We start from the raw sequence: 22,140 nt of genomic DNA, 5'->3' as shown, positions 1-22,140 counted from the left end.
AATAAGAATAAAAAATACTAAGTTAAAAAATAAAAATGTAAAAAAAATGATTTGGGGGTCTCTAAAGGCAGATAAAAAAAGATCAAAATTGCCTAGAAACCCCCAAATTAAATTATTTAAACATAAAGTAGTTTAACTTAAAAAAAAAAAAGTTTAAGTATTCTAGCTAAATGATCACTGTGGTAGCCAATGTTACCACAGCGATCATATAGCTATGAAAAGTCACATTCCCTTTTTAAAAATGGCCGATACTAATTTTTAATCCCACGATCCCTTTGATCATGGGGTTAAATTCAGCCAACGGTTGAGGGAAGCAAATATTTGAAATCCTGATGAACTGCAAATATTATTAAAATCAGCCATTTAGCCTGTGCGGTACGTGAGTAACCATCTCATCCCTGCAGCGCCTTGCATTTTTACTGCAAGACTTATTTTTGCTGTAAAAGTGATTTTTTTTCTCCCTTTACCATCATTTCTTTGGGATTGTAAGGGGAAAGAATGGTGTGTGCTTCTGTGAGTGAATGTATGGAAAGAATGGTGTGTGCTTCTGTGAGTGAATGTATGGAAAGAATGGTGTGTGCTTCTGTGAGTGAATGTATGGAAAGAATGGTGTGTGCTTCTGTGAGTGAATGTATGGAAAGTATGGTGTGTGCTTCTGCGAGTGAATGGAGATATGAAAGGCGTGTGAATGATCAGTAATTAGGGTTGAAGCCTTGACGTGGCATTACTGCTCACGTAGGAAGTTAAATTATGGCACAAAAAGTACACATTTGCAAGAACTACACCCCTTGGCGCATCAAATGAGGGGCTGTATGTGTTTCTAGTACAAACCTGGAGTGCGCAAGACACAAATGAACATGTCGTTATGGATAGAAAAAACATATTTTCTAGCCAAAGCGACATATTCCATCATTATTTGTGCACTCAACTTTTGTCCTAGAAATACATGTAGCCCCTCATTTGAAGCTCCAAGGGGCGTAGTTTCTTAAAATGGATGAGTTGTCTGAATGAGGGAGAGCATGAGTTAATATGTGGATGAATTGTCTGAATGAGGGAGAGCATAAGTTAATGTGTTTGTGTGTATCATAGATGTATAATTGTGGAAGGGCAAAGATGGCACTAGCAGGATGTTTAAGCCTTGGGGACCAAGATGGCACAGGCCGGGTGTATATGGGACAAAGATGGCAAATCGTATGTGTGTAATCTGGGTGCTGGCCAGGTTCTATGTGGGCAGTGTGGACGCCAGGGCTTGCTTTGGGGTGTGCAACCTGTGATCTATGCCTGTAATTTAGGGGGTTTAAAATATACCTTTAATGCCGTGTTTTTATGTAAATTCCAATTGATCTACACCTGCAAAGCTGGGTTTCTGTGTTATTCTGTAGATCCATATCTGCTATGCTATGTTTCCATACATTATTTATGTGTACCTGCAAATACAGGGTTAATATGTCTTATTCAGTTGATTAATACCTGCAATGCTGTTTCCATGTATTTATTTGATCTATACCTGCAATGCTACGTTTCATATATTATTATATACCTGCAAATACAGGATTTGTATGTCTGATTCTGTTTATTTGATATATACCTTCAGTGCTGAGATCACAAGTGAATTTCAATTGATCTATACATGCAAAGCTGGGTTTGTGTGTTAATGTGTTGATCTATACCTGCTATCGGCAGCAGGGTCTAATATTTATATATATATTTATATACCGTATTGGCTCGAATATAGGCCGCACTTTTTTCCCCCACTTTAAGTTTTTAAAGTGGGGGTGCGGCCTATATTCGGGGTCTAGCGCCCGACGCCCGGGACATGCAGTCCCGGGCGCCGGGCAGGCAGCGGGGTTAAGATACAGATCCCCCGCAGCGGTGCAGGGGACCTGCATCCTACTGTCTGATACGCTCAGACAGCCTCCCCTGCCAGCACTTCCCACGGGGGGGGGGGTGCCGGCACGGGAGGTTATCTAAGCGTTTTACCTCTGCCCACCTCCGACTTACCGGAGCAGACTCCCGGGTGTCTTGCGGGGCCGGCGGGAGACATTTACGCAATACGCGCATGCAACTTCCGGTACCGGTACCGGAAGTTGCATACGCGTATTGCGTAGATGTCCCTCGCCGGCCCCGCAAGACACCCGGGAGTCTGCTCCGGTAAGTCGAGGAGGGGGGGGCAGAGGAGGACAGCGGCAGCGTATCGCGGGGAGGGAGGACAGCGGCAGCGTATCGCGGGGAGGGAGGACAGCGGCAGCGTATCGCGGGGAGGGAGGACAGCGGCAGCGTGTCGAGGAGGGGGGGCAGAGTAGGACAGCGGCAGCGTATCGCGGGGAGGGAGGACAGCGGCAGCGTATCTCGGGGAGGGAGGACAGCGGCAGCGTATCGCGGGGAGGGAGGACAGCGGCAGCGTATCTCGGGGGGGGGGGGGGGACAGAGTGGCAGCATGTTTTTTTTGGTGCTTTTTTAAAGAAAAAAAACTTTTTCTTTAAAAAAGCACCAAACTTTTAGGGTGCGGCCTATATACGGGGGCGGCCTATATCCGAGCCAATACGGTATATATCGGCAACTGGGGCTAATATTAATATCTATGGGCAGCAGGGGCTAATATATATATATATATATATATATATATATATATATATATATATATATATCAGCAGCAGGATCTAATATTAGGCCCTGAAATCATTTAGTGCAAAAGTTAAGGTATTGTGTTGTTTAAAGGATTTCAAGGATTAGTCGTACTAAATTGTGGCTTCAGGCTTCCCATGTTGAATGATCAAGTATTGTATTGGCCAATAACAAAAGTATCATTCCATAGCACATTACTTTTGGCAATATATATATATATATATATATATATATATGTTTTTTCAGTGGTATGATTTAATGGTGGAAATTATTAATGCCCCCCCAGTTTGACTGTGGTATCTTGTGTGCCCCCCCTATATATTGTTTCTAGAGTCGCCACTGCCTCTGTATAATAACACACAAAAGCAAAAGAAGAAAAAACCAAAAATCTCACGTGTGTAATAATAACAAAATAAATAGATACTTCCCTCAAGATAGCAGCTTCCAAAACCACTCTTCCTCAAAGTGTATACACAACCAAACAGCACAATACGGAGCGCATATACATGAGGGAAAGAAAAATAAAACACAATAGTGTAATATGTAAAAATCACAATATAAAATATGAATATAAGAACCACTCACAAGTGAACTGAGTGTAATGAGCTCATCAGCAATCCCATATAAGAATCTTGAGTGCTGTAAATGAAAGTAGACCAAAAATGATGCAGTATCTTCAATAGTTGGATATGGAGAAAACGAAAATACAATTGCGGTGGCACCACTCAGAAAGAATAGTGCATGTGCGTGTAAATAAATTAAAATTAAACCAAATATTAAAAAAGTATTCGGTTTATTGTATCCCTCGACGCGTTTCGCCGATCGTACGTCGGCTTCTTCAGGAGTAGTAAAATCAATATATAAAATCGTAAATTACAAAACATAAACCTATCTGCTTGGAAGTCCGTAAGTCCTTATGTACACTCTAAATCCCTTCCGGGTGCGTCATCGCGCTCGCCACGCGAGAGGACGTGTCGACGTCATCCGCAACGGAATCCTCCCCATCCACATCGTCCGCGAGTGTAGCCTTAATTCATGGGTCCCATGCGCGAGGGGGCGCGCCGACGTCATCCACGGGGAAAAACCCTCTCCAGCCTCCATCATCCGCAGACGGAGTCCAGTGTCCACCATCAAATCAACAGAACCGGAGCGAGCGTGTGTCCATCCACATTAAGTCTCCTCGGGTCCTCATCAAGGACACGGAGACGTCCCACAGCAGAGGCATAAAACAATAAAATATAATATGAAATAAGGTAATAAATACATAAATACATATCCGACTAAAAGGAGGTTCTAATTAAAAACCAGTTAGAAATACAAGGTGCAAAGTGCAATCATATGTTGTAGTATATGGAGGAAGATATCCGTAAGGTAGATTCCATAATATACATAGATATGCATTCAAAGGAATAGAGATGAAGTGAAAAAATATATAATATAATATATGTGCATTCCTTACAAATATAATGTGCAATCCAATATAAAAGTGCTATGTGCAGTCAAATATAAAAGTGCAAAAATACAAAAGGCTCCCTATATTTGGGAATGACTACTTAGTGTATAAAGGTAAGTAAATATTTTTTTTTTTTTTTTTTTTTTTTTTTTAATCATTCATAAAGGCCAAAATATCCAGATCAATATTTAAACCCCCAGGTTTGTGTGTATGAAATTTAAAGATCCATTGTGTTTCTTTTTTTGCCAGAGCCTGATTTAAGTCACCACCTCTCCAATGGGGTGAAACAAGGTCAATCCCTATTACTTTAAAATCTGCCAGAGAAAAATCCCTGCAAGTGTTACAATGTTTAGGTACACTATGTTTCTGATTTTTATTACGTATTCCACATAGATGTTCTAAGCCCCTGATTTTTAATTCCCTCGTTGTTCGCCCAATATATTGGGCCCCACATGGACATTCCAAGAGATAAATCACATTTTTGGACTTGCAATGAATGAAATGCCTAATGTCATATTCCTTTTTTTGTATTAAAACATTTAAATCTGGTGATTTTTTTGTCTTGTTTGTAACAAGTTCTGCAAAGTTTGCACCTTCCGCACCTGAAAAAACCTGGTCACTTTTATTTATTTCTATAGCGGGTAAGGTACTAGGAGACAAGATGGATTTGAGGCTCTCTACCTTTTTATAAATAACATTAGGTTTTCCTGGGAGGTGATTTCTTAAAACACTGTCTTGTTGCAAGATGGGCCAACATCTCGTTATCGCCCTTTTAATTTCGAATGCCTTATCACTATATTTAGTGAGAGGCAAAATCGAACGATCTTGTGTGCTTGTGAGTTTTATCTCCCGGAGAGAACTCTCTTTCCTTTTCTGTTATTGATCTAAATTGTTTCTGTAGTAGTTCATCCGGATAGTTCCTTTCCCTGAATTTATCCATTAATGTTTCACTTTGGGCAAAAAAATCATGGTCCTCAGTACAGTTCCTGCGGATCCGTGCAAATTGTCCCTTTGGAACATTTTGCAACCATATATCTCCTCGAAATGTAGTACGCCGACTACTGCACCGATAACGTCCGTCTGAGAGGACACCATTCCTGTTCCCAGGGGAGTCCCGTCTAATGCAGAAATAGCTGTTTTCGGAGTCTTTGGCTTTAGGGGTATGTTATTATCCATAGCCCAGGTCTTGTCTATAAAATTTTCTGCTGCTCCTGAATCAATGAAAGCTTGGGTGGCCACTTGGTGGCCTTGCCACTGCAGCTTGATGGGAACAAACAGTCTTTGGGGTTGAAGAGGTGTGGTTACAGTAGCACTTAGTGAAGCACCTCCGACCTTCACTAAGTTCTGGCGTTTCCCCGACTTCTTGGGGCATGCAAAAATCAAATGTCCCTGTGACGAACCCTGTCTGATCTTCACTGTTATTGTTATTATTATATTTATGTGTACCCGGTTTGAATGTGGCTGCAGCTCCAGCCTTCAAAGAGACGATCCTATAATCCGGCTGGGGCTCTTAATCAGCTAGCACAGCCCTGTCTGCCCAGACGGCACCCGCACTACAGGGGGGATAACACAGGTGGGGGAACCCATTGTATCCCTTAATCCCCTCACCTGATACATCCCCTGTATACTGATGGGATTTGTGAGGGGATGTGGCTGATGGGATTTGTGAGGGGATGTGGCTGATGGGATTGGTGAGGGGATGTAGCTGATAGGATTGGGGGTTGGGTTCGGTGCACAGTGAATGGAGATTGTATATAAGTTCTGTGTGTTTGTAATAAAGAGAGTTCTGTTTTAACCTCAAAGCATGAAGTAGTGTCTCATGATTGAGGGAAGTGCTGGTCTGTGACTGCTTTCTTCGGACAGCCACAGCGCGTCCGCTTACTGGGAGAGGGAAGGAGCTGACGGGCGGATGTGTCCAGTCTGGGGCACAGGACGATCCGTCACATTGGTGGCAGCGGTGGGATCTACTCCTTCCAGGCCAGAGCGGACCAAAGCAACTAGCCGCAGAACAAAGTTATACCCTGGCGAGGAAGAGCCAAACGGATCCACAGATGGAGTGGATTGAACAGTCACCGGGATGCGGGGTGACTTGGAGGGGAGTTGAGACCCTCGAATCGGAGACTCCAGTATGGGAGTTTGAGAGACGGACCGGAGCCCGGCTCGTGAGATGGAGAGCGGCCCTAGAAAAGTGGAGCGCCCACCAAGGTACACATCTGCCCACCCTAGAACAACGAATCGGGGACCAGGTGAATGGGAGGCTCTACTTGTTCGGGGGACCTGCATCTCCAGGTGAGGTTGCAGAGCTAGAGAGGCTGGTCCGACAGGAGATTGGGCTCGAAGAGGAGTACCGAGCCATATACTGGGAAGCCCGAGGCCCGCAGCGACAATCCAGAGAGCCCCATTCTCCGGAAGGGATGGATGTTGGCGGGCCTGGCCTGTTGTGGGAGGCATTCGAGGAAAGGGGTGTCTTTGGCAATGGCAACATGGACCGATGGTGGGACATTAGTGACAAGCGCCGGAGAGCCCTGCCGCCCACTGCAACAAGTGAACTCAGCCAAGACCTTGAGAGACTAGTAGACAGAGAATGGTGCCTCGAGGCAGAATACTTGGCGCTGTTCGAGGGGAGCTACGCCCTGCAGTGTGAGCCGACAGATGTCACAGAGCGAGCTCCGGAGGCCGCTCACTGTAATTGGCAAGCCTCCGGACTTGAAGGTTCAGCCACTCTGCCCCTGGTATTGCAGCCAGAGCCCGAAGAGGTGAAAGTGGGCAATCACTTTTGGGAGGAAGTCTTCTGGGTGATTATGGACCGCATGCAGTCGCCGGAATTTGAGGCAGCGGTCTATGGGTTCCCACTAGAGGCGGCAGAAGCGCCAACAACGGGGCAGAGGGACGCTGTTCTCTGCCCAGCACCATGCGCCCCTCCTACTCCGGCTGAAGCGCCGGCACCGGGGCAGAGTGCCGCTGGCCTCTGCCCTCACGAAAAGGAAAGGTCCCTGCCTGCTAGCAGGGACCCACCAGGGCAGGGCGACGCGATCCTCTGCCCAGCACCGCAAAATGCCAGACCGGCAGAAGAGCCGGCCACGGGGCAGAGTGCTGCTGGCCTCTGCTCATCCCCCAGCACAGTGTTCCTGCTGGCTAACGAGGACCAACCAGCAGTGCTGACACCCGGAGAGAGAGTCGCTGACATCTGTCCTGCACCAGCAATCCTCGCGCTGACTGAAACGCCGGCAACAGGGCAGAGTGCTGCTGGTCTCTGCCCGCCCCACAGCGAAGGGTCCCCACCTGCTAGCAGGGAACCACCAGCGGAAGAGCTAGCCACAGGGCAGAGTGACGCTGTTCTCTGCCCAGCACCATTCCCTGCACCAGCAGAAGCACTGGCAACCGGGCAGAGAGTCGCTGACCTCTGCCCTGCACTGCTTACACCCCCATCATCTGGCTCTCCCCAACACGAGCATCCGGGAGGGGGCGCAGGCGGCGACCCTCCCCAGCGGCCGTCACCAATTATGGGAGGAAGGGCAACCGGCACTCCTCCCCAGCGGCATGGTCCAGTGGGCAAAACGAGCCCTAGCTCGGAGAGCCAGGTAGGGGTAAGTGAAACTGCTGCTGCTTTGGAGTGGGCTCTTGTTGTTTGGGTGGGGGAATGTGGAGCGGACTTAGCCCGTAGTCAGGGTAACCATGGGAGGGTTCCATCAGGTTGGGAGGGAGCTGAGTCTGGGCTGAGGGCCCAGAGGGGAAAGGAAGCCCTAGAGAAAGGTCTCCCATGCCTGCAGAGGAGACTAAAGAGGGCTGCCCATTGGAGAGGCTTCTGGGCTGGCCTCTTACCCTTTGACTACGGGCCAGGCCTAGGAGCCTGGGTGACTGACATGGGGCTGCCAGGGTGCCCCAGAGGCCGCACGCCCACTCTCCCTACCCCGCAGGACTAGAGACAGTAGAGGCCCGGTCATCCCCAAGCCGATCCGTTAGGGATCTGGCTGTGTCTGCCGGACGTTTGCACAAGAGGGGAGTAATGTGACGAACCCTGTCTGATCTTCACTGTTATTGTTATTATTATATTTATGTGTACCCGGTTTGAATGTGGCTGCAGCTCCAGCCTTCAAAGAGACGATCCTATAATCCGGCTGGGGCTCTTAATAAGCCAGCACAGCCCTATCTGCCCAGACGGCACCCGCACTACAGGGGGGGATAACACAGGTGGGGGAACCCATTGTATCCCTTAATCCCCTCACCTGATACATCCCCTGTATACTGATGGGATTTGTGATGGGATGTGGTTGATGGGATTTGTGAGGGGATGTGGCTGATGGGATTTGTGATGGGATGTGACTGATGGGATTGGGGGTTGGGCTTGGTGCACAGTGAATGGAGATTGTATATAAGTTCTGTGTGTTTGTAATAAAGGGAGTTCTGTTTTAACCTCAAAGCATGAAGTTCTGTCTCATGATTGAGGGAAGTGCTGGTCTGTGACTGCTTTCTTCGGAGAGCCACAGCGTGTCCGCTGACTGGTAGAGGGAAGGAGCTGACAGGCGGATGTGTCCAGTCTGGGGCACAGGACGATCCGTCACAGTCCCTTCTGCCCACAGTATAAGCATAGGCCCAAGGATCTACGACGCTGTTTCTCTTCGGCTGAAAGATGGAGTACCGGGCCTATTTCCATAGGTTCCGCGGCCGCAGGAACTGGTTCAGGAGAAGTATGAACAATAGGACGAACTGGAGGACGAAATTGACGTGGCCTTCTGTCTGGCTCTCTCTCTCGTTCAAATCTTCTCTCCAGACCTCTGGCTTCTAATCGTAGGCATAAAGTAATTAAGTTCTCCAGATCACGAGGTAAATCACGATAGGTGAGAGCGTCTTTCAAGGACTCATTCAGCCCCCTACGGAAGGCAGCAGTTAACGCGCTGACATTCCAGTCAGTTTCATAAGCGAGTGTCCGGAATTCTACAGCATACTGCGCCACTGTTCTTCTTCCTTGCTGTATCTCCATTAAGTTGGATTCAGCTGATTCACGTCTCCCAGGAGCATCAAATACAGCCCTGAATGAAGAAATAAAGGCGTCGGCGTCGGCCAAAATGGAAGAGTCCTGTTCCAGTAACGGCGAGGCCCACGCTAACGCTTCTCCTTTTAATAAATTGATAATAAAAGTCACTCTGTTGTTGTGGGAAGCGAAGGTGTGAGGATGTGCACGAAAGTGTAGGGTGCATTGATTCAGAAACCCTCTACACTCATGTGGGTTTCCAGAGTATTTTTCAGGTAAGGGCATCTTTGGTGCTTTAACAGAAGGACTCATTCCAGGCGCAGGAGGTGAGGCATCCGACGATGCACTTTGGGAGACTGAAGGTGCAAGATTCGTGGCCAATGATCGGAGCATGTCAGTCACGTCGTCCAACTTTCGGTCCAAGGATTGGAGATGCGACGCATGAGCGGCTAAGACTTGATCTTGTCTCTCTTGATGGTTGGACATCCTTGCCAATTCTGCGGGATCCATATTAGAGGCCTGTGTTAACTGTCACAACCGGGGTACAGGTTCTGGATCCGTGCTGCAGAATCAGCGCCCTCTGGAGGAGAGAGGACGTACTGCCACCAGGCACAGGAGACAGGTAGTATATCACCAAAAATAATGAAAAGGTGGAATTCAGGAACAAAAATAAATAAATAATAACAACGGTTTCCGAGGGGTCAGGCAAAAGAGTAGTCGGGGTCACAAGCAAAGGTCAGGGCAGGCAGCGATACAACGGAGGTCAGGAATAAGCAGGAGTCAAAACCAGAAAGCTAAATCAGGAACAACGCTAGTGAAAGGCAAAAAGGCACTAACACAGGCAATGGTGTAGTGCCAAATGAGGGTTTAAATATCAGTCCAACAATAAGGATCCTCCTACCCTCCTAATTAGGGGGAGGAGAAAAAAGAATAAATGTCGCTTTAAGAGCGACATGAATATTCATGAGATGAGTCGTTCGCGCATGCGCGAACGGCTCTCACGACGTGGAGGCGCGCGCCCCGGAATTATCCCGCGAACTCGCCGGGGACGCGCGTCTCACAGGCGAACGGACCCAGCGGCTGCTCACCGCGACGGCACGAGCAGGGAGCCGGCTGTGCAGGCTGCGTCTCGGCGTCCCTGCCGGCAGCCTGACGGAGGAGGAGGTAACAATTATGCCACCCGTTACCCGAAGGGCCGACCATAGTAGAGTACGTGTTGGCCTTCTGGGATAGATTGAAGGACCACACGGACATGGTCCGGGAAAACCTTCAAGTGGCGCAAGGTTGGCAGAAACGGTGGTACGACCGGACCGCCCCGGAGCCGCGCCTTTGAAGTAGGGAAGAAGGTCCTAGCGCTTAAACCATCCCGTCAGGATAAGCTGCAGGCGGTGTGGCAGGGACCGTATCGGGTGGTGAAGCAACTGTGCAACACCACCTACATGGTAGCTAAATGTGCAGACGGATGGATCCAGCGAACCTTCCGTGTGAACATGTTGAAAGCCTACCAGGAGCGTCCCGAGGAAGTAGCAGTTATTTGCGCCCCGGCGATAGATGACCCTGAGGTATTACGCTGCTAGAATTGCCCAGGTAGCGGCAGGGACGAGGGAACTTGGCGCGATACAGTTAGCGGCGCAGTTAGGGAAATCCCAGAAGGCCCAAGTTCGCCAGCTGTTAGACCAGAGAGGCGGCTTCCTCTCTGCCCTCCCCGGATGCACCACCGCGTGGAGACTCCAGGGCAGACCCCGTTACGCCAAGCGGCGTACCGAGTTCCTGAGTCTGTCCGAGAAGGGATGTTAAGGGAGTTTAGGGAGATGCTCGATCTGGGAGTGATTGAGCCGTCCGAGAGCCCCTTGGCTTTTCCGGTAGTCCTAGTGCCTAAGAGAGACTACCGCAGGCTCAATGACCGGACTGTGACTGACACGTACCCCATGCCCCGAGTAGATGATTTGTTACACCGCATCTCTCGTGGTAAGTTCCTATCCACCCTCGACCTATGCAAGGGGTACTGGCTGATTCCTCTTGTGACGGGCCTCGGGTACCCCGGCTGGGTACACCCGTCAATTCTTAGTTGCTTCCTCCCGGAACCACAAGGGTTAACCACTTCCAGCTGTAGCCTATACTAGCAGGGAAGGGAGTAGGAATGCGGCTTGGATTCTTGGGTGAAGGAGCACCGTAGCTCGCCGAAGCGTAGCTGAATCCGGTGCTGTAACTGTCCTGAGAAGGACAGTGAGTGATCCAGCAAGCCCCTGAAGCATTAGACAAGACTAATGTCCAGGGAAGTGACACACTTTATTGGGAAACACACAGGCTTATATACAGGTTAGGTGATAAAAAGGTCATAAATCAGGACACATCTTCCCGCCCTGCCCAGACAGTCCAGCGCCGTGCTTAGGCTACCGAGCCCCGCAATGTCCGTATACATTTGTTCATCGTTCTCGGGGTGATCCCGATGGCGCAGCGGCGATCTTAGGGGTGCCGAGGGGGCGGTCGGGGACCAGGAAGATCTGGTCCAAAAAGCGACGTGATCGGTCAACGGGGTCCCAAGCGACAACAGTTTAAAGTTTCCCCGGGACGGACCGCGAGATAGCCGGCACGCGTTCGGCAGCCGCGCCGGCCGTTTTCCGCTCCTCCGGAAGTCCCGGCGACCAGGCATCCAGGGGGGGCTTTCCCCACGAATTGGTCTTGCTCCGTACCCCACCCCGGTGGGTTAATAGCAAGGTAAATGGTGCGGTAGGTGAGGGCTGATGGCGTCCAGGATACGAGGGGTTAACGTATGGGGGCAGGGCATGTGGGACATGGACAGGGGCAGCACGGGAGGGAGAACAAAGGCACAGAAGACAGACACACAGATAGATATACATAACTATCACAACAATGATATTAAACTGCATTTTTCAACCCAGGTTTGTGACACCTCTGGCGGCGGAGGCAATTCCGAAGTCGGCCTTCTTCACCCCATTCGGACTATACCAATTTAGGATTATGCCTTTTGGGATGAAGAACGCTCCGGCGACGTTCCAGAGGATGGTAGATCGACTCCTCGATGGCCTCCAGGACTATGCTTGCGCGTTGTCTCGGCAATCGGAGTTAGCCACCTAACCAAAGAAACAGCCCTAAGCCGACCCCGTTGGGGTCTAGCCGGGTCTGTCACTGGAAACAAAGGGGGGAGTAATGTGATGGTTCCTAGAGTCACCCTACCCCTCAGATAATGTTATCCAGTGACATGAAACTCTTTAATGTGTTATCAATAAAAATGTATATTATTGCCTTATTTTGTAAAAGTTTGCACACGGCACACTAAGGTCTGAGAGATAATCTAATAAAGATAATATGTGCTCTTTATCTCCCAGACTTAGTGGTGCCGGTGTCCTGTTGTATTGCTCCTCCCCCCCTCGTGGTGTCCCTACCTATAAAAGGCGACACCTGTCCCATAATAAACAGTTATTCCTTTTGTTGTACCTAAAGACTAGTCTTGCCTGGTTATTTGGGTACCGGATAGCGATATCCCTTTACTTTGCTTGGGGATATTGCCTACAGATTGCGGGGAATTATTGTCCTGAAGGGAGAAGTCGCTCATGGCGGAGAGGGAGAACCTGAGGTCCCTGGTCAGTCCGTCACACCGACACTAGCAGAGCAGGACTTACGAGCTGGTCCGGTGACCCTAGCTTCACGGCACCGCAGCCCGCCGAGGCGTAGCTGAGTACAGTGCCGTAAATGTCCTGAAAAGGACAATTAGTGATCCAGCGGGTCCCTGAAGCATTAGACAAAACTAACGTTCCAGGGAAGTAACAGACTTTATTGGGGAAACACACAGGCTTATATACAGGTTAGGTGATAAAAAGGTCAGAAATCAGGCACACATCTTCCCTCCCTACCCAGACGGTCCGGCGCCACGCTTAGGCAACCGAGCCCCGCAATATCCGTAGGGACCCCAGGCGGCAGCAAATCGAAGTTTCCCCGGGACAGCCGGCGTTTGTACGATAGCCGCACCGCCTGATTGCCACCTCTCTAGCGGCTCCAGTGACAAGGGATCCCCAGTCTCTGCGGGGGTGTCTGGGCTACGAGAGCCGAAGTCCATGGGTAGAGCAGGTGATACAGGGATGAGGTAGGACGGGAAGGGGAGCCGAGCGGCAGTAGGTTGAAGCTTCCCACGAGATGGACCGCGGGACAGCCGGCGTGGGTCCGATAGCCGCGCCGGGGCAGTTATGGTTAATGGGGTCTTTAGGGTTAATTTAATGCTGAGGACTGAGGGTTAATTTTATAAAGTTAACTAAAGGTGCAGTTAGAGGTAAAGCAATCTAAAAGCAATCTTAAGGTGGGTAATCTAAGAGGAATCTAAATCCTGGGGGCAGTGAAGATTATTAATGTATTTATTTATAAAAGTGTGGTGTCAGTGATATTCTCTGAATGGTTCGAATCTCTGAACGATTCTCTGCCTTCAGTGACATCGCTAGAGTAGGCAGGCAGGAGGGTTCATTGACGCTAATGAAAGGGGCGGGGCCAATCGTTAGTTTGACTGCAGGGAGGGACTGGGGAAACAGTAACTCCTATGAGTCACACTGAGTGATCCGAAGATTCGGATCATGAATCGGATCATTTCAATGACCGACTCGAAATGATCCGATTCACTTTACTGATCCGAACTTTGCATCACTACTTTGGGGTATAGGAAGGGTTAATCCCTTCTTAGCAACTAAGCCTTTAGAGGCAAGGGAGATGTCTACAGTGGAGCTACTCACGGCTCTCTCTCAGTGATTATCAAATTCATTAATACGCTCCCCAGACCATTGCCAGCTACACGATGATCACACAGCTGAGGGATTCCCCGGCTTCTGCCACATTAATTTGCGGTAAACCACAATTTCTTATGCAATGCTGCCACCGTGTGGTAGCACTTGCCCACCCACCTTTCTTGAGAGCCATATTTATCCGTGTAAGTGCTGGCAGCTTTGCCTCGAATTTTAGCCCTGAAACGGGGTATGGTGTATGATGTAGTTTGTATGAATGGTGTTTAGCCACCGTGAAGCTCAGCAAGTAAACATCGGGCTGAAAAACTGCAGTGGAAAGCAATTGCCTTTAGGGAAGTTTGCAGCAAGTTTATAGCAAGACAGATATAGCTTGTTCCAGAGATTATGGGTGGCTCTGAAAAGAGCCTTTGGTGGTGTTGGCCAATTGCCCTGAGGTTACCGATTACCGCACTCACTTGCCCTTGGCAGGCTTGTGGCTCTCGGTCTTCTTGGGCAAGAGCACCGCCTGGATGTTGGGTAGAACACCTCCCTGAGCAATGGTGACCCCTCCGAGCAGCTTATTGAGCTCCTCGTCGTTACGAACGGCAAGTTGCAGGTGGCGAGGAATGATACGGGTCTTTTTGTTGTCGCGTGCAGCGTTACCAGCCAACTCCAATATCTCAGCAGTCAGATACTCCAACACCGCTGCCAGATACACGGGTGCGCCGGCTCCTACTCTCTCGGCATAATTACCCTTGCGAAGAAGCCTATGCACACGGCCAACAGGAAACTGCAAACCGGCTCGGGAAGAACGTGTCTTCGCCTTAGCACGAACTTTTCCGCCTTGTTTTCCTCTGCCAGACATGATATCTCTCGACAAACCACCACCCTGATAACCGACTAAGAAGCACGTTAAAATGAAACGCTGCACACTTACCCAGCTATTTGTAGCTTCCCCCCGTGACGCTATTCGTCACTGATTGGTTCCTTTTCAAAACATCCAATCGGGTGGACATAGTCTGAGACACCAATCGGTGTAGGCACTGCGGTTCATGGGCGGCCGCATCTGCACACGTGACAACCTCATCGAATCGGACGCGAGACAGCAGAACGGCCTTATTTGCATGCGGTGCCTATAAAGGGAAGGGCCCAGCGCAGTTACGCTTTAGTGTTCATCACTTTCTCCTGCGTTGCGTGTTGAAAGAAAAACAGAAGCGATGCCTGATCCAGCGAAATCTGCGCCTGCTCCGAAAAAAGGCTCTAAGAAAGCTGTTACGAAGACTCAGAAAAAAGACGGGAAGAAGCGCAGGAAGAGCAGAAAGGAAAGCTATGCGATCTATGTGTACAAGGTACTGAAGCAGGTGCATCCAGACACTGGCATTTCCTCCAAGGCCATGGGCATCATGAACTCGTTTGTCAACGATATCTTTGAGCGCATTGCCGGGGAAGCTTCACGCCTAGCCCATTACAACAAGCGCTCCACTATCACTTCTCGGGAGATTCAGACTGCTGTACGCCTCCTCCTTCCTGGAGAGCTGGCCAAGCACGCTGTGTCAGAGGGCACCAAGGCTGTTACCAAGTACACCAGCGCCAAGTAAAGTTCTCTTTGTTCTCTCTTTAAACAAAGGCTCTTTTGAGAGCCACACACACGGTCTGTCTCAGAGCTATGTGAATGATCTAGCCCCTTTTGTCGGACTATTAGCTCTCCAGGTTAGCTGGGGTATTGTGCCCATCGACCAGACTGCCTGGGAAGAGAAGCCCAAGGTGAAGGGGCTCCTGTGATGGCAACGACCTGTATCCCGACTGGGTATTCCAGCTAATTGCTGATTTCTCCTGCTAGGACCCAAGGGATTAACCCCTTCACCGCCAGACAGAACTAGCTTTGCAGAGAGAAGGGGCTGCTTTACCACTGCGGCTAGCCGAAGCTGAGCTACATTGTGGGTCTATTGTCCTGGAAAGGACAATCCGTGATCCTAGCAGAGGACACAGCTCTTCAGAAACCTCGGTGGCGCTGTAGTATACGGAAGTATAGCAATGCAGCGCTCTACCGCCCTGAAAAAGGCAGCGCCGAGTCTTACCCCACTAAGACATGACTCGGTAGTGCGGACATGTGGCACACGGACAGGATAATACACGAGGGGACGAAAAAGGCATAATAAAAATCACACACATACTGGGACATGCAGAATAAGAGAACTACACCACAGACGGAACCTAATAACCCTGGGCCGGCCCCCCTTCGGGCCGGCCCCCCTTCAAGCCAGCCATGGGCCAGCCTTTGGAGGACACCAGCTGCTGATCCCAGCACATGTTCTGCAAACGGGCCCAACTCCCAGCACCCCGATCCTGCCAGCAGCTCAATCTATAGCCAGACCCAGCCACTGTTAAGCTGGTTATTTCAAGGTGTGCATAGAAAAGCGCGGGCAGACTCTGGGACAACATGATCATAGCCTAAGAGAGTGTGTGGGTGGCTCTGAAAAGAGCCGTTGAGTGTTTCAGGGTGACGAATCAACAAACTTATCCTCCGAAACCGTACAGAGTACGGCCTTGGCGTTTCAAGGCATACACCACGTCCATAGCGGTAACGGTTTTCCTCTTGGCATGCTCAGTATAAGTGACTGCGTCACGAATCACATTCTCCAAAAACACTTTGAGCACACCACGGGTCTCCTCATAGATCAACCCAGAGATACGCTTTACACCCCCTCTGCGAGCCAAACGGCGGATAGCAGGCTTGGTGATTCCCTGGATGTTATCCCGAAGCACCTTCCTGTGCCTCTTTGCGCCACCTTTCCCGAGTCCCTTACCTCCTTTGCCACGGCCAGACATGATCACGTTTACCCCGCGAGTTCCACAGCACAATACTCGCCTACGGCCGGCCCGCTTTCTTTTATGCGTGATGGCCGGACCTGATGGGGAACCGCACCATGCTGCCTCAAGGGGGTGTTGCTTTTTGAATATATGCTTATCGTTGGTTGGCTGGAGAAGCTTCCAAACGTGCCTCAGCCACCGATTGGCTATTTAGGAATATCAAAAACCTTAATGCTTTTGCCTCCCTCACCGCCACGTGATCTCTTTCGACGATCCCTCATTTACCACTAGGTGGCAGCATTTCGCTGTAAATAAACGCTAAACGGAGACCAAGATAAAGGCGGGCTTTTAGCTTTCGCCGTATCGTTGTTAACGGTCAGCCAGTACACAGGTTCACTAGGTAGGAGGCTGACCAAAAGAGAGGAGAAGAACTAAATAAAAAAAGAACCGCAGCTAACGAATAAATGACCGATTCGAGCGTTTAATTTAAATAAAATAAAAAAGATAACTCTCCACACCGAAGTCTCTTGATCAAAGGCTGGCTTTTTCAAACCATCGTCCTAGCCTATGAAAAAGAGGGGCGTGATTAAGCGTATCCAATCACATTCACCGTTACTCTATAAAGGGCTTGAGTTGGCCACAGAATCGTTACAATTACGTTGTGTTCGTCGTTGAATCAGATCGGCGCGCACCAGCATGGCTCGCACCAAGCAGACAGCCCGTAAGTCCACCGGAGGAAAAGCTCCTCGGAAGCAGCTGGCGACCAAAGCTGCGAGGAAAAGCGCTCCAGCTACCGGCGGCGTGAAGAAGCCACATCGCTACCGCCCGGGCACCGTAGCTCTTAGGGAAATCCGCCGTTACCAGAAGTCTACGGAGTTGCTTATCCGAAAGCTGCCTTTCCAGCGGCTGGTCCGTGAGATTGCTCAAGATTTCAAGACCGATCTACGTTTCCAGAGTTCTGCTGTTATGGCTCTCCAGGAAGCCAGCGAGGCTTACCTCGTGGGGCTTTTTGAAGACACCAACTTGTGCGCTATTCACGCTAAGCGGGTTACTATCATGCCAAAAGACATTCAGCTGGCTCGTAGGATCAGAGGAGAACGTGCTTAAATAAACGTGGTGTTGGCGAACGCGATTTTCCCCCTCACCTCTCACAAAGGCTCTTTTAAGAGCCACCACATTGTCACTCAAACGAGCTTGTGTTTTATGTTTCCCTTCGCATGCATGAAATTAACCCTGTTCTTCGCGGCCAAGCTTGAAACATCTCACACCGTTATCCCACTACCGAGCGAGCCGTTAAGCGGCCGAGTCCCGGGCTGGGCATAACGAGTAACGGCAAAGCACAATCTTTAAGCCCGCCCCTTATCTCTATTATGTTACGGACAGGGCTCTGAGCGAGAGCTGACAAGAGCTGACAAGAGTTTACTTAGGGGTTATTTATTATTAACGTATTATATTATTTATTTATTATTCAAAATAATAAAAGTAATTATTAAGATTAGGTTTTGTCTTATCAGGACGTTTTATGTGCGAGAGTGTGTTTGTGTGTATTAGCGCGTGAGCATACGTTAGTGAGGAAAGGGTTAAGCGTGAGAATGTGTTTGTGTGCATGCACCACTGTGTATTAATGATGTATATACTATTTCTTTAACGTGAGTGCGAGTGTATAGAACTAGAAAGGCTGGCCCATGGCTGGCTTGAAGGGGGGCCGGCCCAGGGTTATTAGGTTCCGTCTGTGGCGTAGTTCTCTTATTCTGTATGTGTCAGTATGTGTGTGATTTTTATTATGACTTTGTCGTCCCCTCATGTCTTATCCTGTCCGTGTGCCACATGTCCGCACTACCGAGTCATGTCTTAGTGGGGTAAGACTCGGCGCTGCCCTTTTCAGGGTGGTAGAGCGCTGTATTGCTATACTTCCGTATACTACAGCGCCACCGAGGTTTCTGAAGAGCTGTGTCCTCTGCTAGGATCACGCATTGTCCTTTTCAGGACAATAAACCCACGATGTAGCTCAGCTTCGGCTAGCCGCAGTGGTAAAGCAGCCCCTTCTCTCTGCAAGGCTAGTTCTGTCTGGCGGTGAAGGGGTTAATCCCTTGGGTCCCAGCAGGAGAAACCAGCGATTAGCTGGAATACCCAGTCGGGGTACAGGTCGTTGCCATCACAGGAGCCCCTTCACCTTGGGCTTCTCTTCCCAGGTAGTCTGGTCGATGGGCACAACACCCCAGCTAACCTGGAGAGCTAACAGTCCGACAAAAGGGCTAGATCATTCACATAGCTCTGAGACAGACCGTGTGGGTGGCTCTCAAAAGAGCCTTTGTTTAAAGAGAGAGAACAAAGAGAACTTTACTTGGCGCTGGTGTACTTGGTAACAGCCTTGGTGCCCTCTGACACAGCGTGCTTGGCCAGCTCTCCAGGAAGGAGGAGGCGTACAGCAGTCTGAATCTCCCGAGAAGTGATGGTGGAGCGCTTGTTGTAATGGGCTAGGCGTGAAGCTTCCCCGGCAATGCGCTCAAAGATATCATTGACAAACGAGTTCATGATGCCCATGGCCTTGGAGGAAATGCCAGTGTCTGGATGCACCTGCTTCAGTACCTTGTAGACATAGATCGCGTAGCTTTCCTTTCTGCTCTTCTTGCGTTTCTTCCCATCTTTTTTCTGAGTCTTCATAACAGCTTTCTTAGAGCCTTTCTTCGGAGCAGGCGCAGATTTCGCTGGATCAGGCATCGCGTCTGTTTTCCTTTCAACACGAAAGGCAGGAGAAAATGATGAACACTGAAGCGTAACTGCGCTGGGCCCTTCCCTTTATAGGCACCGCATGCAAATAAGGCCGTTCTGCTGTCTCGCGTCCGATTCGATGAGGTTGTCACGTGTGCAGATGCGGCCGCCCATGAACCGCAGTGCCTACACCGATTGGTGTCTCAGACTATGTCCACCCGATTGGATGTTTTGAAAAGGAACCAATCAGTGACGAATAGCGTCACGAGGGGAAGCTACAAATAGCTGGGTAAGTGTGCGGCGTTTCATTTTAACGTGCTTCTTAGTCGCTTAGCAGGGTGGCGGTGGTGGTTTGTCGAGAGATATCATGTCTGGCAGAGGTAAACAAGGTGGAAAAGTTCGTGCTAAGGCGAAGACACGTTCTTCCCGAGCTGGTCTGCAGTTCCCTGTCGGCCGTGTGCATAGGCTTCTTCGCAAGGGTAATTATGCCGAGAGAGTAGGAGCCGGCGCACCCGTGTATCTGGCAGCGGTGTTGGAGTATCTGACTGCTGAGATATTGGAGTTGGCTGGTAACGCTGCACGCGACAACAAAAAGACCCGTATCATTCCTCGCCACCTGCAACTTGCCGTTCGTAACGACGAGGAGCTCAATAAGCTGCTCGGAGGGGTCACCATTGCTCAGGGAGGTGTTCTACCCAACATCCAGGCGGTGCTCTTGCCCAAGAAGACCGAGAGCCACAAGCCTGCCAAGAGCAAGTGAGTGCGGTAATTGGTAACCGCAGGGCAATTGGCCAACACCACCAAAGGCTCTTTTCAGAGCCACCCATAATCTCTGAAACAAGCTATATCTGTCTTGCTATAAACTTGCTGCAAACTTCTTTATAGGCAACTGCTTTCCACTGCAGTTTTTCAGCCCGATGTTTAGTTGCTGAGCTTCACGGTGGCTAAACACCATTCATACAAACTACATCATACACCATACCCCGTTTCAGGGCTAAAATTCGAGGCAAAGCTGCCAGCACTTAAATGGATAAATATGGTTCTCAAGAAAGGTGGGTGGGCAAGTGCTACCACACGGTGGCAGCATTGCATAGGAAATTGTGGTTTACCGCAAATTAATGTGGCAGAAGCCGGGGAATCCCTCAGCTGTGTGATGATCGTGTAGCTGGCAATGGTCTGGGGAGCGTATTAATGAATTTGATAATCACTGAGAGCCGTGAGTAGCTCCACTGTAGACATCTCCCTTGCCTCTGAAAGCTTAATTGCTAAGAAGGGATTAACCCTTCCTATACCCCAAAGTAGTGATGCGAAGTTCGGATCAGTAAAGTGAATCGGATCATTTCGAGTCGGTCATTGAAATGATCCGATTCATGATCCGAATCTTCGGATCACTCAGTGTGACTCATAGGAGTTACTGTTTCCCCAGTCCCTCCCTGCAGTCAAACTAACGTTTGGCCCCGCCCCTTTCATTAGCGTCAATGAACCCTCCTGCCTGCCTACTCTAGCGATGTCACTGAAGGCAGAGAATCGTTCAGAGATTCGAACCATTCAGAGAATATCACTGACACCACACTTTTATAAATAAATTCATTAATAATCTTCACTGCCCCCAGGATTTAGATTCCCCTTAGATTACCCACTTTAAGATTGCTTTTAGATTGCTTTACCTCTAACTGCACCTTTAGTTAACTTTATAAAATTAACCCTCAGTCCTCAGCATTAAATTAACCCTAAACACCCCATTAACCATTACTGCCCCTAAATTAACCCTAAAGACCCCATTAACCATAACTGCCCCGGCGCGGCTATCGGACCCACGCCGGCTGTCCCGCGGTCCATCTCGGGGGAAGCTTCAATCTACTGCCGCTCGGCTCCCCTTCCCGTCCTACCTCATCCCTGTATCACCTGCTCTACCCATGGACTTCGGCTCTCGTAGCCCAGACACCCTCGCAGAGACTGGGGATCCCTTGTCGCTGGAGCCGCTAGAGAGGTGGCAATCAGGCGGTGCGGCTATCGTACAAACGCCGGCTGTCCCGGGGAAACTTCGATTTGCTGCCGCCTACGGATATTGCGGGGCTCGGTTGCCTAAGCGTGGCGCCGGACCGTCTGGGTAGGGAGGGAAGATGTGTGCCTGATTTATGACCTTTTTATCACCTAACCTGTATATAAGCCTGTGTGTTTCCCCAATAAAGTCTGTTACTTCCCTGGAACGTTAGTTTCGTCTAATGCTTCAGGGACCCGCTGGATCACTAATTGTCATTTTCAGGACAATTACGGCACTGTACTCAGCTACGCCTCGGCGGGCTGCGGTGCCGTGAAGCTAGGGTCACCGGACCAGCTCGTGAGCCCTGCTCTGCTAGTGTCGGTGTGACGGACCGACCAGGGACCTCAGGTTCTCCCTCTCCACCAAGAGCGACTTCTCCCTTCAGGACAATAATTCCCCGCAATCTGTAGGCAATATCCCCAAGCAAAGTAAAGGGATATCGCTATCCAGTACCCAAATAACCAGGCAAGACTAGTCTTTAGGTACAACAAAAGGAATAACTGTTTATTATGGGACAGGTGTCGCTTTTTATAGGTAGGGACACCACGAGGGGGGGGGGAGCAATACAAAAGGACACCGGGACCACTAAGTCTGGGAGATAAAGAGCACACATTATCTTTATTAGATTATCTCTCAGACCTTAGTGTGCCGTGTGCAAACTTTTACAAAATAAGGCATTAATATACATTTTTATTGATAACACATTAAAGAGTTTCATGTCACTGGATAACATTAACTGAGGGGTAGGGTGACTGTAGGAACCATCACATTACTCCCCCCTTTGTTTCCAGTGACA

The 22,140-nt window shown here is 49.5% G+C and overlaps 6 protein-coding genes across 6 annotated transcripts; 3 read left to right on the top strand and 3 right to left on the bottom strand.

The window, feature by feature from the left end:
* Positions 1-14,249: 14,249 nt before the first annotated feature.
* On the bottom strand, positions 14,250-14,688 carry LOC128468919 (histone H2A type 2-B-like). The gene has a single exon (XM_053450733.1). The coding sequence runs from the start codon at positions 14,640-14,642 to the stop codon at positions 14,250-14,252; it is 393 nt and encodes a 130-aa protein (XP_053306708.1). The 5' UTR covers positions 14,643-14,688.
* Positions 14,689-14,923: 235 nt separating this feature from the next.
* On the top strand, positions 14,924-15,395 carry LOC128468987 (histone H2B 1.1). Its single transcript, XM_053450791.1, has one exon. It carries the CDS (start codon positions 14,995-14,997, stop codon positions 15,373-15,375), a length of 381 nt encoding a protein of 126 aa, XP_053306766.1. The 5' UTR covers positions 14,924-14,994; the 3' UTR covers positions 15,376-15,395.
* Positions 15,396-16,294: 899 nt separating this feature from the next.
* LOC128469023 (histone H4) lies at positions 16,295-16,633 on the bottom strand. Its single transcript, XM_053450822.1, has one exon. The coding sequence runs from the start codon at positions 16,604-16,606 to the stop codon at positions 16,295-16,297; it is 312 nt and encodes a 103-aa protein (XP_053306797.1). The 5' UTR covers positions 16,607-16,633.
* Positions 16,634-17,282: 649 nt separating this feature from the next.
* On the top strand, positions 17,283-17,738 carry LOC128468894 (histone H3). Its single transcript, XM_053450711.1, has one exon. The coding sequence runs from the start codon at positions 17,285-17,287 to the stop codon at positions 17,693-17,695; it is 411 nt and encodes a 136-aa protein (XP_053306686.1). The 5' UTR covers positions 17,283-17,284; the 3' UTR covers positions 17,696-17,738.
* A 1,139-nt stretch (positions 17,739-18,877) lies between these two features.
* Positions 18,878-19,378, bottom strand: LOC128468977 (histone H2B 1.1-like). The gene has a single exon (XM_053450782.1). The coding sequence runs from the start codon at positions 19,307-19,309 to the stop codon at positions 18,929-18,931; it is 381 nt and encodes a 126-aa protein (XP_053306757.1). The 5' UTR covers positions 19,310-19,378; the 3' UTR covers positions 18,878-18,928.
* Positions 19,379-19,650: 272 nt separating this feature from the next.
* Positions 19,651-20,075, top strand: LOC128468916 (histone H2A type 2-B-like). The gene has a single exon (XM_053450730.1). It carries the CDS (start codon positions 19,668-19,670, stop codon positions 20,058-20,060), a length of 393 nt encoding a protein of 130 aa, XP_053306705.1. The 5' UTR covers positions 19,651-19,667; the 3' UTR covers positions 20,061-20,075.
* Positions 20,076-22,140: the final 2,065 nt, after the last annotated feature.

Source organism: Spea bombifrons, chromosome 11 (assembly GCF_027358695.1).
Source record: "Spea bombifrons isolate aSpeBom1 chromosome 11, aSpeBom1.2.pri, whole genome shotgun sequence".
In the NCBI taxonomy this organism is placed as follows: Eukaryota; Metazoa; Chordata; class Amphibia; order Anura; family Pelobatidae; genus Spea; species Spea bombifrons.
This window is presented reverse-complemented; position numbering and strand designations above follow the sequence as displayed.

Excerpts from the sequence above, each read along its gene's own strand:
- LOC128468894 (XM_053450711.1), top strand. The coding sequence starts at position 17,285 with ATGGCTCGCACCAAGCAGACAGCCCGTAAGTCCACCGGAGGAAAAGCT.
- LOC128468919 (XM_053450733.1), bottom strand. The coding sequence starts at position 14,642 with ATGTCTGGCAGAGGAAAACAAGGCGGAAAAGTTCGTGCTAAGGCGAAG.
- LOC128468916 (XM_053450730.1), top strand. The coding sequence starts at position 19,668 with ATGTCTGGCAGAGGTAAACAAGGTGGAAAAGTTCGTGCTAAGGCGAAG.
- LOC128468977 (XM_053450782.1), bottom strand. The coding sequence starts at position 19,309 with ATGCCTGATCCAGCGAAATCTGCGCCTGCTCCGAAGAAAGGCTCTAAG.
- LOC128468987 (XM_053450791.1), top strand. The coding sequence starts at position 14,995 with ATGCCTGATCCAGCGAAATCTGCGCCTGCTCCGAAAAAAGGCTCTAAG.
- LOC128469023 (XM_053450822.1), bottom strand. The coding sequence starts at position 16,606 with ATGTCTGGCCGTGGCAAAGGAGGTAAGGGACTCGGGAAAGGTGGCGCA.